The sequence below is a fragment of the Larimichthys crocea genome, chromosome XXIII (assembly GCF_000972845.2).
Source record: "Larimichthys crocea isolate SSNF chromosome XXIII, L_crocea_2.0, whole genome shotgun sequence".
Taxonomy (NCBI): domain Eukaryota; kingdom Metazoa; phylum Chordata; class Actinopteri; family Sciaenidae; genus Larimichthys; species Larimichthys crocea.
The window spans coordinates 13,601,489-13,617,823 of record NC_040033.1 but is presented as its reverse complement, the minus strand read 5'-3'; the positions used below and the strand labels follow the sequence as shown (position 1 = coordinate 13,617,823).

The following is a 16,335-nucleotide window of genomic DNA, read 5'->3' as shown; positions in this document are numbered from 1 at the left end:
GCAGTGCTCCAAGGCCCCTAAAGACTTGTTCTGTTTCTACTTTAGACCTTTCTGGAAAGACAGATTTTCATTTTAACTTTCACACATTTTGACAAAACTAATGAAAGAAAAGATTTCTGAATCTAAATCTTCATGCAGATACATATGTACCCATTGCAGATTTTCGCATCGCTTTCTAGGCATCTGACCTTTAGTAGCAGAGCAGCAATGAGAAGTGTCACATACTGGAGAAGGATCAGGCATGGCCTATTTCTGTCATTAAAAACTATTGAAAACACTGAAAACAAATCGACCTAACAACCGTGCACTTTAATACCATGTCTTCACATCAACTTGTGCTGACAACACAGGAAATAATAGATTTCTGTCAAATACTACATCATAGAATTTGACATTATAAAGTTTTGTGCGATTACATTAAACAAAACAACTGATTTCCAAACACAGGGATAATATTATAGTCAATATTTGTTTTTTTTTTCAGAAGCTGTCAGTAAGAACACATCCAAATATGGTCTCAAGTAACCAGTCAGTAGTTTGACAGCCTGCAGTGCAGCCAATTAAAGCACCCAGCCAAGCAGGAATCGGTGGTCTGGCACAATGTGGCACAATTGAGTGTATGGCTGTACAGGGTTTCTTTGCCATTCCTGCGAAAGGCACTGAAGGGCGTGATGGATTCTCAGTCAGCGCACTCGCTGTCAGAGACGCGGGGATTTGCATCACACCTTGAGCGTTTTAAATGGCTGCACATATAATAATAATAATAAAAAAAAATGAAATAAATGAAATGAGTAAATCAGGTCTCATGAAATGAAATGACAGGCAGGTTGAAACAGCGGGTGAGTGTGTGTGTTTCTTGCCACCAGCATCAACATTAAACACATCAGATTGAAGCCACCCTCCAGGGTAGCATCACTCAGCCAGGTGTGTGTATGTGTAAGTGTATGTGTGTAAATGTGTGCGTGTTCATGGTGAAACCTAAGTCTTTTATCTATTTTTCCATTTCCTCTGTTTTTTTTTGTTTATCTACAGATTTATTTATATATTTCTGCTGAAATGGTATACAGAACACACACACACACACACACACACACACATTGATCTATCGACGTATTGATGTGTGAGTGGGTGTCAGTTCTTTATTTTCCATCTCCCTCCAATTTTTTAATTATTTTTCCTTAGTATAATCTCCTGCAGAGTTTTTTACACTTGAGTTAACTGTGCTGGTTTCCTTTGCCAAAAGCAGTCAAATGCTAAAAGTTAGTTAGGTAAAAAAGCTTTGACAGAATATCCTGATTCTCATTTGGGAAAGGTAGGAACTTAACTTATTTCACACTCCGGCAGTATCCCTCAGTGTAACAGTTCTAATTCAAAACTCCAAACTTTTCTTTGTTAACAAAAGTAATAAGATATTTAGGCTTAGGAGACTGGAGGTTCATTATTGTTACATTATTATTTTCCTCATGGCTTTGCTTGTTTTTCTATTGTCCAGCTGTTTTTCTGACAGTCTCCTGAGTCTCCCCTTACCAATTTCTTCTTTGCAAGGACAGTAGTAGGTGCACATTACTTTCTATCTCTGTCTCTATCTCTCCGCTCTCTCTTTCTTTCTCTCCCTCCCTTGCTCTCTCCCGCTTGTCTCTCAGGACGGGAAGAGGATATGTCTCTTTTTCTCCATATTGACTTTCCCAGGTCAGGCTCCTCTTCTCCTATTAGGCCAAGCTAACTGATCAATACGCGGGCCTGGTGGGCTGCTGTGTGGACATGCAGACAGGCATACACAGCGGGCTGTGCCCCGGCCAAGTGCCACGCTCATTAACAGACACACACACACACACACACACACACACACACACACACACACAGAGCAGAACATGTGCTGTACACATATTTACACACTAAATAGATAGATATAAAATTCCTAACGACAAAACTGTCTGTGGAAACAATTTCTAACGTCCCTACAGTCTGTAATAAAAAAAAGTTGAAGATCTTAACACAACTAATCTAGTGACTAAATCAATCAGTCAATCATGTATGAATCTATAAATCTTCATCCAGTTGGTTGCTTCCCTGTCAAATACGGAGATGCAACAAACTCCTCCTCCCCTCTCAAATCTTCTCCTCCCCTGCTGTTTTCCCAGCTGGTGAGTTGTGACATCTGCAGTGCTGCGACATGGATAAGCAGCTGCCAGAGAGGGAGGGAGGGAGGGATTGAGGAGGGGAAGGATGGAGAGACAATGCAGGGAAGAAGTGAAGAGGGAGGGGGATACCTAAGGGAGGGGTGAGGGGTGCTGACAACCAGCAACAGTTAGGTGTACAGCAGGGGGAGACAGGGTTGTGTGTTGTGAGTGTGTGTGTGTGTGTGCATGAATGTGTAAATGGTACATGTCTATGTGTGAGAGTGTGTATCTGTCATTATCGTATGTGTGCACATGTGTGTGTGTGTGTGCGTGGCAGTGTGCCAGGCGGTGCCATCTGGCTGCTTGACAGAGCTCTTCTCATTAACAGGGAGGTTAATTGCTGTGGCAGCACCCAGCCTGTGTCAAACATCACCCTGGGGACACGGAGGCAACAGATGATCTACATGTTTGTGTATGCACGTGCACGAATGTGTGTGTGTGTGGGTGTGTGTGTGTGTGTGTGTGTGTATGTTTAAACCCTAAAACCCTTTCCTCAACGTAGAAAAGCTGCAGTATATTAGCCCTGGCACATGAAGAGGGCAGTGAAGAGGAAAGGTGTCCTGTGTGTGTGTGTGTGTGTGTGTGTGTGTGTGTATGCATGCATGTGTGTGTATGCCAGGCTACATGCATGTTTATATTTGTCTTATGAATTATGTCTTGTTGCTGTAATGATGTAGAAAGAATTGGGTTTACAGAGCCAATGTCTATAGGCCTGAGGGCAAACACATATACACGAACACACACACACACACACGCACACATGGCAAGAGGAAGGGGTGGCAATTTGCATGTTATTACTGCATATTCATGACTAATTTTGTTAGCCTCGCCTAATAGGCCTGAGTGACAGCTTGAGATATCGAGAGCCTGCTTTAATATCACATACACTCGTGGTGATGCGCGCACACACACACACACACACACACACACACACTACTCAGTCATATTCACTCGCCCTGCTCTCTCTGTCCACACAGTAATCATAACAACACTTATGGCTCTAAATAGGAATTCCCTGTTCATCTATTGGTTCGGCATTGTGTGATTTGTTTGTCGCAACTACTGTATTGTATGTAACAATATAGTAAATCACATAGCCTCGTTTGTTACATGCATAATCATGACCTAATATGCACACACACCCACACATGCACGCATCCACACACAGCTCGACATGGCATGAATACATTCATATTTTAACTTGATGCAGATCAGAATGTGTTTGTATTTATTTTTTAAAGAAGCAAAAAACTATAAAATTCTACCTGCTGTATTAATTAAGGTTCATCCATTAATAATGCAGAAAATATAACCTTAAAGTAACATTAGTTAATACAAAGTACCTTATTTTCTTCTATTTAATTTTAATTTATACAACTTGACTGCAAATTAATTTGGTGTGTGCATCATTTAGAAAAATGATGCTTACCCAAGACAAAATGATTGTTTCTTATTTCAACTAGTGAGTGTTTTCTGTATATGCATGTACACTCACATACACACGGCACTCTAAACCCACCACCCCACTGTGCAGGTGAAAATAGGGATGAAATTGGCCGCAGTTACTTTCCATTCAAAACCCTCTTTCGATTTTCAACTTGTTCCCATTTCAGACTGTTCGTCTCCAAAGAATCTCTCCTAAATTTGGGGTGATTTAAGTATTTTTCCAACCAACCTGTCAGGGAAATAAGTTTTCAAAGTGCTAATAAATAGACCAAACTGTTCCACCTCCATCTAAAATGTCCTAAAATATACGAAAAAGTTACATTATATTGCAGCTGTAGAAGATTTTTTGTCCTTTGTCCTTGTCCTTGTCCTAAAAAGTTGAGAAATTGTGCACATCTATAGGGAAATATTGTCTTTGTCTTCACATTTCTATACATATAAAGGCTTCTGTGAATGCTTAGTCCATGCCGATTTTGTACATTATTTTTTAAAACACATTTTCTGAGTGAAATGCTCAGCAAAGTGATAACTCCTAACAAAGGAACACTGTAGTTAAGGTGGAACGTAGACACACTTTCCCATTCTGTTCTAGAAACAGAAACAGACTATAATCTAAAGTCAGTTTTTTTTTCTACACTCCTCTGTGGCTTTTACTCGATTTGACTGAAAAGTTGTATTTTTTCCTGAAGTGAAAGATTTAACTCTCAGCGCTCTCTATCCACTCACATGTCACTTTTGTCAAATCTTGCCTTTCCTTTCCTGCTTGGTGCGAATGCGTAGACACGCTTGATCAAATGTGAGTTTAACATTTTTAATCTGCGCAAAGTTTCATCAGAATAACTCATCTCATGAGGCTGCTGGTAAATATGAAATTGTGTGTGTGTGTGTGTGTTTGCGAAGAGTACCGCACAGTACTGTGTGATCTGTTTTTTTCTTTCTTTTTTTCTCCTTCCATCTTGAGTGTGTGACAGCTGTCACTGGTGACTCAGAAAGGTGTCTGGGCAGAGTTAACGTATTTCCACCGTTGGGAAACGCACACTCACATACACACACGCGCGTACACAGAGGTGTGTATCAGCTTCAGTTGCTGTCACCTACCACAAATTTCACCAGGCTCAGCATCTCTTTGCTGCTCTTTTTTTTATTTTTATGAATCATATATTAAACTGTATACACACTGCATGTTGCACTGCACATAGTGGATTTCTTATTTATTATAAATAAATATTTATATTTATTTGCTATTTTTATTTAGAAATCAATAAATGAATTAATGAAACATCTAATTAATCTTAATTCATCACCACGGTTCATGCAGGGTTTGTCATGTAATTTCTGTCATTTTTATTACAGTAAATGAATACAGTATTAAACACATATGCTGGACATTATATTTATAATATATATAATATACCAGCAACTTATATAGTATTATGTTACAGTAAATGAAACAACAATGTCTTTCTGTAACTCTTTGTTATCACCCCGTCCCTCCCTCTCCCAGTGCTGGTTCTTTGGTCCAGATCACCTCTGAGTTTGAAGACCTGAAAGTCCAGTTGCAAACTAAGGACATGATCATCTCTGATCTGGAGAAGCAGCTCAGAGAGACTTTCCAGCAGAAACAAAAGGTAATCAAGTCTGATCAAGCTGATTTAAGTCATCTCAATATATTCTGTTCAGTCTCAGATAGTGTAATTTATTGATTCATTTTTATTCATTACAGTGTATAACATACACCTACAGATACTGTATTTGGATTGACATTCCTTATTTCAAGCTGTTGTCACAGGTTTCACAGTACTTCCTAAAATAAGTAAGCCTGCAATGCAAACAAAGAAACTGAACCATATCATTTTAGTACACTTTTTTTTTTAACCACACTTCTAAGACTGCCTACACAATTAAATGACTTGTTAAGGTGATTTTTTTTGTAGCATGCTTGTTATTGTTTAGAAGCCTGTCTGAGAGGTGGAGAAGTCTTTTTCTTTTTTTTTTTTACGATATTGGTTTGGCAGCTGTGCTAGAAGCGCTCCATGTGCAGCCAGGTTTAACAGGAAGCCGAGGCGTGTGTGATGAATTACCAGCATATCTCAGAGCCCTGGGTAACAAACATGGCGTCGCCGGCCCGGGATTAAAAGGGAGAGTTTTTTACGGCCTTCCCACACCTCCTTACAGGGTGTCACTAAATTATACCTACTGCTGTTTTACTGTCTTCTGTGGCTTACGGTTAAGACACATGTAAACACACGCAGACTTGCAGAAATCCACACACACACACACACACATGCGCACACACACTAAGAGATTTGTGCTTGTGGTAAACCCGGGCTTGTTGGTTGTTTATGTGTGTGTTGGCTGGTTACTGTTTATTTATGCTGCTTGTGAGTTGACTCATTTGCGCTGCTGCTAATTAGTGGTTTGTGTGATTACAGAGCCTTAGAGAAACAAGTGGAGTAACCGGCGCTTGTTCTGTTAATCAAATTTTCAACAAACTTTGATATATTTTTCGTTCTGCTTGTGTTTCTGTTTAAGTGGTGCGTCTGCAATGCAGATGCATGGATAGATCTGCTGGCACAGACTCACATACACACACAGACTTGATAAAGATGATTGCCACAGAATTTCATCTGTGTTTGTTGTAGCAGCAATAATGAGTTTCTGTATGAACTATGAAGAGTTTCTACAATCCGATGCCTTTGAGGCCCAATTAAAACAACTGTATATTTTTAACAATGAAAACAATGCGGTATACATTTAATTCCTTGGTCAGTGTGGAAGGTTTTCATCTGCAATTATATGTGAAATACTAACATGGTTGTATTGTTTTCTTTACATAACCAATAAAACTATCATTCTTTTACTCATGGTTATGTTTTGCATTGCTCTTTTTGTCTCTCTCTGTGTTCTCTGTACAATCTAACATCACCACAACACTATAAGACATAAACCGCTGCTTTACTAGAAGTTGATGTAAACATTTTAATTACAGTTATACTAATGATAGATGAGAATCTTCCGTAATTACAAAGAGTTCTGTTTTTAAAATTGTATATTAACAATTCGTATTATAAATATCTAATGTCTTCCTTTAAAAGGATCTTTAACATTTAAACTCTGTCATGGCCCAGAACGCAACACAGATGCTGGAAAGTAGCGAGAGGCTGGTGCACCTGCAGAGCGAGCTCTCCTGTCTGCAGCGGATCCAGAAAGACAACACGAAGGAGATAGCTGAGAAAGACATCTGCATCACCAAACTGCAAGCAAACATTCAGCTGCTGCAACAAGAGGAGGCCGACACGCGCACTCAGGTGAACAGAAACTCACATGTGCACGAGTTGCAGTGGTAAAAGTACCAGTACAACATACAGTGTAAAAATACTGCATTACAAATACAAGTCTTGTGCTTAAAATCCTAGTCGTTAGTACCAATGAATAAACATACAAGCAGCATTTATTTTTCTAGTTGCTCATGGTGGAGGTAGTTTTTAAGTACTGCTTTCCACCACTGATGAGATAGGATTCCTGTTTGCGCACATTTGCTTCCATATGTGCAGTAGACACTGTACATGAAAAAAAAGAATAAAGTTTGTAGCTATCAATCAGTCACTTTAAACATCTTTTTTTAACCTTATTCCTTAGCTCTCTTACAGCATGCAGCCTCGCAATGGTCCTCTCAGATTAGTTTTTTAGATTAAATGACTGGTACCTCATTTGTTTTACAGAGCGCAGAGATGTGACTGCCTGAACATTTCTCTCTTTTTTTTATTTATTTTTTTCCTGTCTGACTTTAGCTCTCCAGGCTGTGCGAGACGGCGAGGGAGCTTCAGGAGGAGCTGAAGAGAAAAGAGGAGGAATGGAGGCAAAGAGATGATGAACGGAGAGTGAAATATGAAAAAGAGCATCAAAAAGCAGAGGAGAGGAGAAGGCATCAGCAACAAAAGAGAGAGGAGGAGTGGGTGAAGAAAGTGGAGGAGGAGAGGAAGAGGGAGGAAGAGTGGAAGAGGGGGATTGAGGAGGAGAGGAAGGCTCATGCTGAAGCTGTTAAAAAGTGGGCTGAGAAGACAGCTATTTTGAATTCTGAGGTGAGTATATTAATGTACTAAGTAGATCTATTGTGTCTAAGCAGAGTCCTCAACAATGGGCGATAATATGTAAACTTGGCTGTAAAAAGGAAAATTGATTCTCTTCATTGTGTTTCCTCATTTTAATTCTCACATATGAAATGATGCTTTTAGTACCTCCAAATCAAAGAGTTGAAAAAACCGAGGGAAGCTGAAGACACTCCAGACAAAATATCACACCCAGTAACACACCTTCATACACAATAAATTCATGACTAGAGCCATTCAATTAAAAATATAATAAATGGTCTCTTCTCTTTTAAACTTTGGCTCATATTTTGTATGAGGACATTTTCTTAATTGAACTGTTTTAGTGCGTTTATTTACGGCAGCACAGAAGACAACATATTTACATGCACGCATGTGCGTGCACTTACACAGACTTGCAAAAAAACAACAACAACAAAACACTTCACCTTAATTCAGACCTCAGACACTCTCGTCTCCTCCACCCCCGCACCCCCCTTTTCCTTCCATCCTGCCATCTCGCCACAACCGCTCCAAATTAATCTGCAAAATATTGATTTGAGGAGCAAGGGGGTGGGGGGTGGGGGCACACGATTGCGGCCGCATATTAATACGAACGGGCCGCTCTTCGTCTCTCCTCTATACTTTAAGATCCTCATATCTTCATAATTGATTAATGTTCCTTTGTGAAGTGGGGATGAATAATACATTAGTGGGCCTGCTGCACCCTCAGGCTGATGAGAAAATGTTTAATTTCAGTAAATGTAGCGCTCCCGCTCTCTTTCTCTCTCTTTCATTTTCCCTCTCTGGTTATTTGTGAGTGTGTTTGTGAGTTTTCACTTGTGAGCTGAAGACTAGAGGAGTGCTGTTGATTTGCTTTTTCGCGTGTTTACTGTCGGCTTCGAGCGCATGTTAAGCATCACAAACAAAAGGCAGCGTCTGCATTTCCAAACATGAACGAAATAAATTGGTAAAAATGAGCTCAGTATTGTTCCATTAACTGATATAACTGCAGGAGCCCTGTCAGAATGTGCTGCGAACATCAGCTGCTGCACTATCCATCAGCAATCAGTGGAAACTATGCAAATGTGCCATAAACCCACCTGATGGGGACAAGTATCCTCTTCAACAGCCTGAAAAGGTGCCAGAAGGGTGACATATGTCAGTTGCTGTGACTGGCACAGCCTGACTCGACTCAGCTCATCTGGTTAACAATGCTAATTATGCTAAACAGAAGCCTAATGATGATGATTAGGGATTTAAAGAGCTGCAGCATGGCAAGCTTGGCACGTGTGTGTGTGGGGGGCACGGTAGGGTGGGGGTGTGTGGCACCTGATGGCGAGCATCTGTGTGTGTAGAACAGATAAATGATGAAGTGAACACACACACTCCATAAACATACACCCACAGGTCTCACTTCATGCCTACTTAGCTTTGCTTCATTTTCATTTGAACTTGTGCCAGCGATGAAAGGGATCTGTACACATGCACAGCTTCATACAAACACCCAGAGCGCTAATTGAATAAATAATACTTATCTGTTAACAAGCATCCTAATTAGTTATGCTAATCAGCCTCGATAACCCAATTAACCTCATAGAGTGAGGCTCCTCTTTGTGTTTATATGTGGGTGTGGATTTATATGCCTGAAAGCGTATCAGAGACACTTAAGAAAACAGATTTGCCTAATTAGCTTTCAAGGACATAGACAAGCATTTATGTTTTTTCATGTCCTTATTATTCTGCGTTTGAATGTGAGGTAATAGGCTTTTCACACCAAGAAAATAAGTGGTATTGAATTCATGTAAACGGTGTTTGTGTTTTTCTCCGAGCATACAGTCTGTGCAGATATATGCATTCATACTGCTGTGCTGCTCTGCCAGTCTGTCTCCCAGTTGGATCCACATGGACATGTATATTTTTACAACTATTATGGTAGTTTAAACAGAGTGTGTATTTGTTCAGAGAATGTCTGCCTGTTCCATTAGTTTATGTCCTTGGAAATACAATTTGGCCTCAAGTTCTCTCCGTTTATTTAAAACCTTCAGTCAGCGTTCCCATCTTAATAGTGAGCTGTGTTTCCTCTCGTTTAGCTTCACCACTCATTATCCGGGCCATGTGGAAGAGACAGTGTTTAGAGAGGAGTGGGAGAGGGACAGCGAGAGGTAGAGAGAGAGAGAGAGGGAGAAAATGAGTAAAACCATGAAGAAAAAGACAGAGGGAATGAATGAGTAACTGAAAGAGAGAGAATGTAGATTTTCTTTGAACCTGACCACAGCTTCTTGTGCTTCTAATGAATGGTAAGGAGAGAGAAGGGCGGGAGACACCCAGACAAGACGGTCTTTGTTGTGTCTCTGCAAGAGAGACTCAGAGAACACAACAGATTTATGTCTTACAGGAAGTCTCCCAGATTTGTGGTGTCGCAAACCGCCACCCCCGAGTCAGCTGCATGCGCTGGCTTTTAATTAACAGTCAGATTTAGTTTCTGTGTGCACACTTGAATGTACGTTTGTATGTATCCAGTATCTGTGTACGTGTGTGCCTCGGAGGCATGTGCCAGTGCGCCTGCGTTCGCAAACGTTTAGGCCTGCAGTTAATCATGTGGAGTTTGTAGATGACAATTCGTTTTGACAGGGACGCACTCAACTGCTCCTCTGATTTGGTCTTCATGGCTGACAGTGGGAGAGCTTCAATTAAAACACTGCGTCAGAATAATTCGACATGATGATAAGAGTTACATTGTGCATTGGCGCTCAGAGGATCGTCCTTAAAGAGTAGCAGCTGAGATGTTTTCTCATTTTATGGCGTACAGCAACTACTAGTTACATGCTCGCTGAGTTTTTTTCATTATTTGGATTACCCTTGGTTTAACAGTTTAAGGGCCACACCCCCCAAAAAATGGACTTAATGTATTAAAAAATGAATACGCCATTAAATGCTGCACCCAACATTAGCATTAGGCCATGACACCTTTGCCAATGTGCTAATGGGATTCAGTGTGGGGAGCTAAACGGCGGTGCTTGACGTCCAAAGCCTGCACTTCTGTAATGGGAAGACCAAACACCGGATGCTACTCTGTGTAGTGCAATGGAGGTGAGATGCTAATATTAGCTCGCGCTCACATCAGCTGAGTCATCTCCTCCGTGTCCTTGGCTTATTAACTGATTTAATACTGATTAGATCAGTCCTGCGCGAACATGCGCTGGCACGCACACGCCAGATTTGAATATCAAAATGGAATTGCTTGACCAGTGAAAACTAGATTAACTCAAAATCTTTGCATCAAGGTGTTGTTAAAACAGATGACCATGCATATTTGTAATGCACCCTGCAGCATTTAAAGTCATTTATGATATTATCTAAAGCTCATGTTATGCAAACGTATTTTGCGAGTCAAAGCCACTTATGTTGAGAATACTTGATGCCCCCCCCCCCCTTTTTTTTTTCCTCCTTTGATTTGACTTCACGAGATCATCAGCATAGGTATTGATTTTGCACTCCATTTGATGGAGTTTTAGTGAGCTAAAATGTGTATACATCTTGCATAATAACATGCCACAGTAACAAAATAATGAGGTTGAGCTCTGTTACTATACTACTGCACCGTGCATGCCATGTGCTTTCCATCAAAAGACATGCCTCTGATATATTTATAGGAGATTAAAAAAATATAAACAGGAGGACACAGTGTTCACTTTCAACCCCCTACCTGTTTAAGTTACTCTTCATCTAGCTTCAAGGTTATAAAAACAGATTGGTCAATACATGCCACAAACAGCTTTTCTTCTCTCTAGTCTCAAGGAACTGTCAAGAGATTGCTCTGTTGCTACCAGGTCAAATCTCTTGACAACTTAACAGCATGGCGGGTGACGTAAGTTTGGCCTAGAAACCTCCCACATCCCTATTCTCCCTTTTGAGAAATCGCTCCGGCGTTGTGTTATTGTTGTAGTTGATGTGAGAAGCCGTCGCACTCTACCCATTTGAATGTGTTGCTCAGTTCTACTGTGAGCTATTTGATCAGCTCAGAACACGATGTTACACTTTCAGATGGCTGTTCTGGTAAACAAGAGAAAGTTGTTTTGCTGTCTGTTAGAGTTTGAAAGCAGACTGTCAATTTCACTTAGTAGTCTTCATGTTAGACGCAAGGTAGTGAGGAGTACTCAGCCGATGCAAAATGTGTACGTTTGTGTGTGCTCGTGCACAGGATGGAGCGTTTCTGCCTCTCTTTATGTGTGTGTCTGTGACAGTTTCCTCTCAAGATGTTAATTCTTCTCCTCCCTGTTGTTGTCATGCTTACACCAGCAGTGTCTGCACCAGGGAGACGAAGACATATTGGTGTTAATGAAAAGCCCTCCTAAACTCTCCTCCCCGCATGAATGTTTAAACATGCTTGTCATAACATTCATTCGCTCACACATGACAGCTAGCATCTGCAGCTGCCTTGCTCGCCCTCAATATTTTATCATACCATCTCCCCTAACCCCACTCTAGCACAATGGCTGTGTGTTAGCAAACTGAATTATAATGACTCAAAACAGGCCGTGTTCAGACTCGCTGCCAGCACAAGGCCATACATAATGGATTCAGCAACACCACAGGTCTCATAATGGTACAATTAGTCAATCTTAAATATGAAAGTACGAGAAAAAGGCCAAATGAAGAAAATGTGGCTATAAATAGAGTGAAAAAAGAAAAACAGAAAAAGAGAGATAAATAATGATAATGAGAAAAAAGGGAGAGAAAAACAGAGAACTTGTGTTGAATTAGGGAAAAAAAAGGAAATTAACAAAGAAGGAAAGAAATAAAGAGAGAGATCCTCCTGTTCATATACAGTATGCTATTTTGAAGTCCCACAACACTGCAGGTCAGCAGTTGTGACCTTGGTGGTTTTGACAGAAGTGGTTCACCATGGTAACGGTTGGTCTGCAAACCCTCTAGAACACCCCCGCACCCCTCATCACTCCCCAACCTTCCACACTGCCTCTCTGCCAATTTGATTGGACGGACAATTGAAATGTCATGCCTCAGCAACACACGTGCACACGCACCAGATCAACCGGAGACCGAAGCGGTGCAATGAAAGAACGGTGCGCGTTGTACGAGTCAAAATGGGAGGGAGACAAAAGTAACACACTAAAGAGGAGAGAAAGGTTTTTTTTCAGTTTTATATCACTGTGGTATTTCAGATAGCAGGAAAAAGTGGGGTTAATGTTAATGTGTGGTGGGCGAGGAGACCTAGGCACAGAGCATCAAAGCAGAGAGGCTTGTCATAGCCGCTGAATACAGAATCAAATGAATATTAATACGGAACCAATTACCTCAGGGAAATGTTGTCTGTAGGTTAGCTTTGCTAACGCATGTGTCTCACCTTTAGCAAAATGGAAGCAGTGGGGGGGGGTGCTGGAGGGTGGACAGCACTGATGTATTCGTTTTCCTCCTAACAAGCTTGTCTTCCCCCTGCTAAAATAGAATTGTCCACCACACGGCTCCTCCCCTCCCCTCTCCTTACTTCACCTAGATGCAAACAGCATTTTTATTTTTATGAAATATGGAGAGAATATATGATTCTTCAACAGTGCCTATAGCGAAGAGAGAGTTATTATTAGCGCCGATTTCCTGAGGACGTCGTTTGTTTGCAAAGATTTGATAAGCAGCAAAGATATCATTTATAAATGTTTTGCTACAATATTGGCTGGAGTTTTTTGCCCTCTCGATCAAGCTTGGTTGAATAATATAACTTTTGAATATAACATAAGCCAATAAACAAAAATGGGTCTTTAAAGTCCCTGAGAAGCTCATGTTCAATTCACTTGTCACCACTGCCACTGCCTTTTTCCCTGTATGCAGCAGTTTTGAGGCTCTGTACTGGTGACATGTACACTATCTTGTTGTGTGAGCAGCTTAGCACAGTGCACCACTGATCTGTGCAGGTCTCTAGCTGCTGCCGATCTGCATAAGTGACTGTACCACACTTAAAGCCGCCGGCTCCTTAAAGCCCCTTCTAAATCAGTGTTAAAGCCTTGATAATAGACCTCACTGACCAATTGATTGGCCTTCATATGTTTACAGCTCACTTTAATTGCCTCAAAAATACCATTTATCAGCCATGTGTGTCCATGTATGCATGTATGTGTGTGCAAGCAAGCCTGTCCATCGACAAAAAGGCCTATTGATTTATCAGCATCGGGATTTGTCCCGTTCACCGTACATAAAACCCCTGCGTATGTGCTGTTCAAAATGGGAAATGGCCCCATCGATTCCCTTAAGTTGGAGCCCAAATGCTAAAGATTTTTGGATAAGCTTTCTCATTATTTAAGCTGAAATCAATAGGGGAGAGCATGGGTCTAATGAATGAACGGGCCACAGATCAGATGGGGTGTGCTCATCCCTGGCCTGTCCTGGTCGATCCGTGTGGGTGCGTGTGAGTGTATTTATGCGTGTGTGTGCGCGAGTGAGAGAGACAGAAAGAACCTGACTATTTGTACATCACAAACCTTTTTCTTTGGCACTCAGGAAAATTCACACTGTCGATCTGTCTTTATTTTTTTCTGTTCAATTTGAGAATTCTTATTTCAAAAAGAGACGATCTCTTTTTGAACCCTGAACTGTGACAGAAACATACAGCATGTCAAATGTAATCACACTGCATCTAATTTAACTTCAAAGTAGGCTATATTGGGATTATTGCATTATCGTTCTTAAAATTGTTATTATTATTGAGCCATTTCCCGTCACACTGTCTCTGTCTCTCTGTAGTTGAAGGTCAGCAGGAAGCAGGTGGAGCGACAGAACAGGGAGCTGTCTGAATCCCACCAGAAGGAGGAGATGCTTCTCTCTGAGGTACGGAAAACACAAGAAAAAAACACTCACGGCATTCATGTGTGTCACAGTTCTCCTTACATTCATTTAGTTGTGGTTTACATCTCACCCTTAGCTTAATAACTGACTCCAGAGGCCGAAAAAAAAAAAAAATTATAAAAGCAATGAAAATTCATCGTCTGGTCTCATCTGGCCTCATAAGGCCCAGTTTCCCCATGGGGGTCAGTGTAGTTTGATCTTATCTTCTAGCTTAGACCACAACCAAGCGGGAAATAAATGACAAAATAAAACATATACAACAGCAATATCTACGGTAAGTGATCACGGGAGAGACCCAGGAGTGAAGATTTTTAAAATTACTCCTGATACACAACATCTACAAATAAAATCTAGATTAAACATAAATCTTCATGTGAATATAATATGCAGTGCATGTGGCTATGCCTCAGCTGGCGAAACCAAAAAATTCAGCCGGAGACACACTCGCACACAGACCCAACTACCCCTCCCAACCGCAACCCCTTTGGCTGACTTTTTGATTTTTCCACTTTCAATTCTTTCCACACTTCTGAAGTATGAAAATGATACAGAGTGGTGTATCTCTAGGAAATTGTCTTTGGCCGAGCATGCAGACACTGCCTTTCAGAGTACATTTACCAGACAACTGTTAAGAGTCTCACTTTGTGGTTTGGCCAACTCGTGGAATTAAATACATTAATTAGCTGCAGCTGATACTGCAGACATTTGTCATTTCAGCTGGTGAAACAGACACTCTAAAAATGAGAAGCATGCAGGCGTTTAAAGTTGATAACACTCTAAAAATGAGAAGCATGCAGGCGTTTAAAGTTGATAAAAAAAATGTCGTATATTCATATGTCGCATATGAACAATATCAACAAAAAAGGAGACTCTGGAGTGTAAATATCACTAACCAGCCCAATTTTCAAATAGTAAACTCCCTGTCCCTTCCTCTCACTCCCCTCTAAGGTGTCCCGCCTTTTCAACTCATAAATATGGAAGGCGAAAGATGATGAGATTCACGGACAAGAAAGGAATCAAAATCTATTGTTGCGTGTCCTTTTCCCCGTGTAAAGTTTGGATTAAATGTCACACATTAGCATGTGAACTTTTAAATGAGCTTGTTTGCTCTCCGCGGTGTGGGGCATGTAAATACCCATCTTGAGTATGGAATGGGGATTGCTTAGTGAGGGGTGTGGGGACGGGGGGGGTTCACAAGAATTGTGGGAGTGTGGGACATATTTGAGTGTTGCACCGGCAATTAGGCCGCAGCAAGGGACTGGAGTACCAAACAGCTCTATTGACTGGTTGCGTCTGGCTGGTGTTCCTCACCTGAAGTGGCGGGTAGTGGCAGATGGGAAAGCTCCCTGATGGCTATGGCTTCTGGTGATTTGAGGCAAGGAGATGATTGACAGGTGCTCCCAAAATGAGATGATTGACACGTAGTGTCAAAATGAATCTACCCGTGAGCAAATTCAGGTGCGACTGGAAGTAAATGTGTGTGCACAAATACGCATGGATACGGGTACATCGTAACCTTGGTGGAGTGTAGCTCTGAGATGTTGACCACCAAAGATTTCAGTAATATCTACTTTAAATTGTGCAAATATTTAAAATATAACTACGTCCATACATCAGCTGTGTTGAAGAATGAGTCAGACAGAATGTGTGTGAGATATAACCAAACACCATTCCATTTATCTGTTTGCACGTTTCTTCCACTGACTATGATTTTCTTTGTTTTAAAATGTAAGGCTGCTTATTTATTGACATAATTTCCTCTC

The 16,335-nt window shown here is 41.0% G+C and overlaps 1 protein-coding gene across 3 annotated transcripts in view; it reads left to right on the top strand.

Annotated features, from left to right (window-relative positions):
* The window catches only part of LOC104922598 (trichohyalin), an 87,559-nt gene that overhangs the window by 14,055 nt on the left and 57,169 nt on the right, over positions 1 to 16,335 (top strand). For all 3 annotated transcript variants that reach the window (XM_027274279.1, XM_027274280.1, XM_027274281.1), the window contains 4 exons: positions 5,131 to 5,254; positions 6,755 to 6,934; positions 7,418 to 7,708; positions 14,471 to 14,554. In XM_027274279.1, the coding sequence (XP_027130080.1) occupies positions 5,131 to 5,254; positions 6,755 to 6,934; positions 7,418 to 7,708; positions 14,471 to 14,554 (679 nt within the window). The remainder of the gene's footprint in view (positions 1 to 5,130; positions 5,255 to 6,754; positions 6,935 to 7,417; positions 7,709 to 14,470; positions 14,555 to 16,335) is intronic.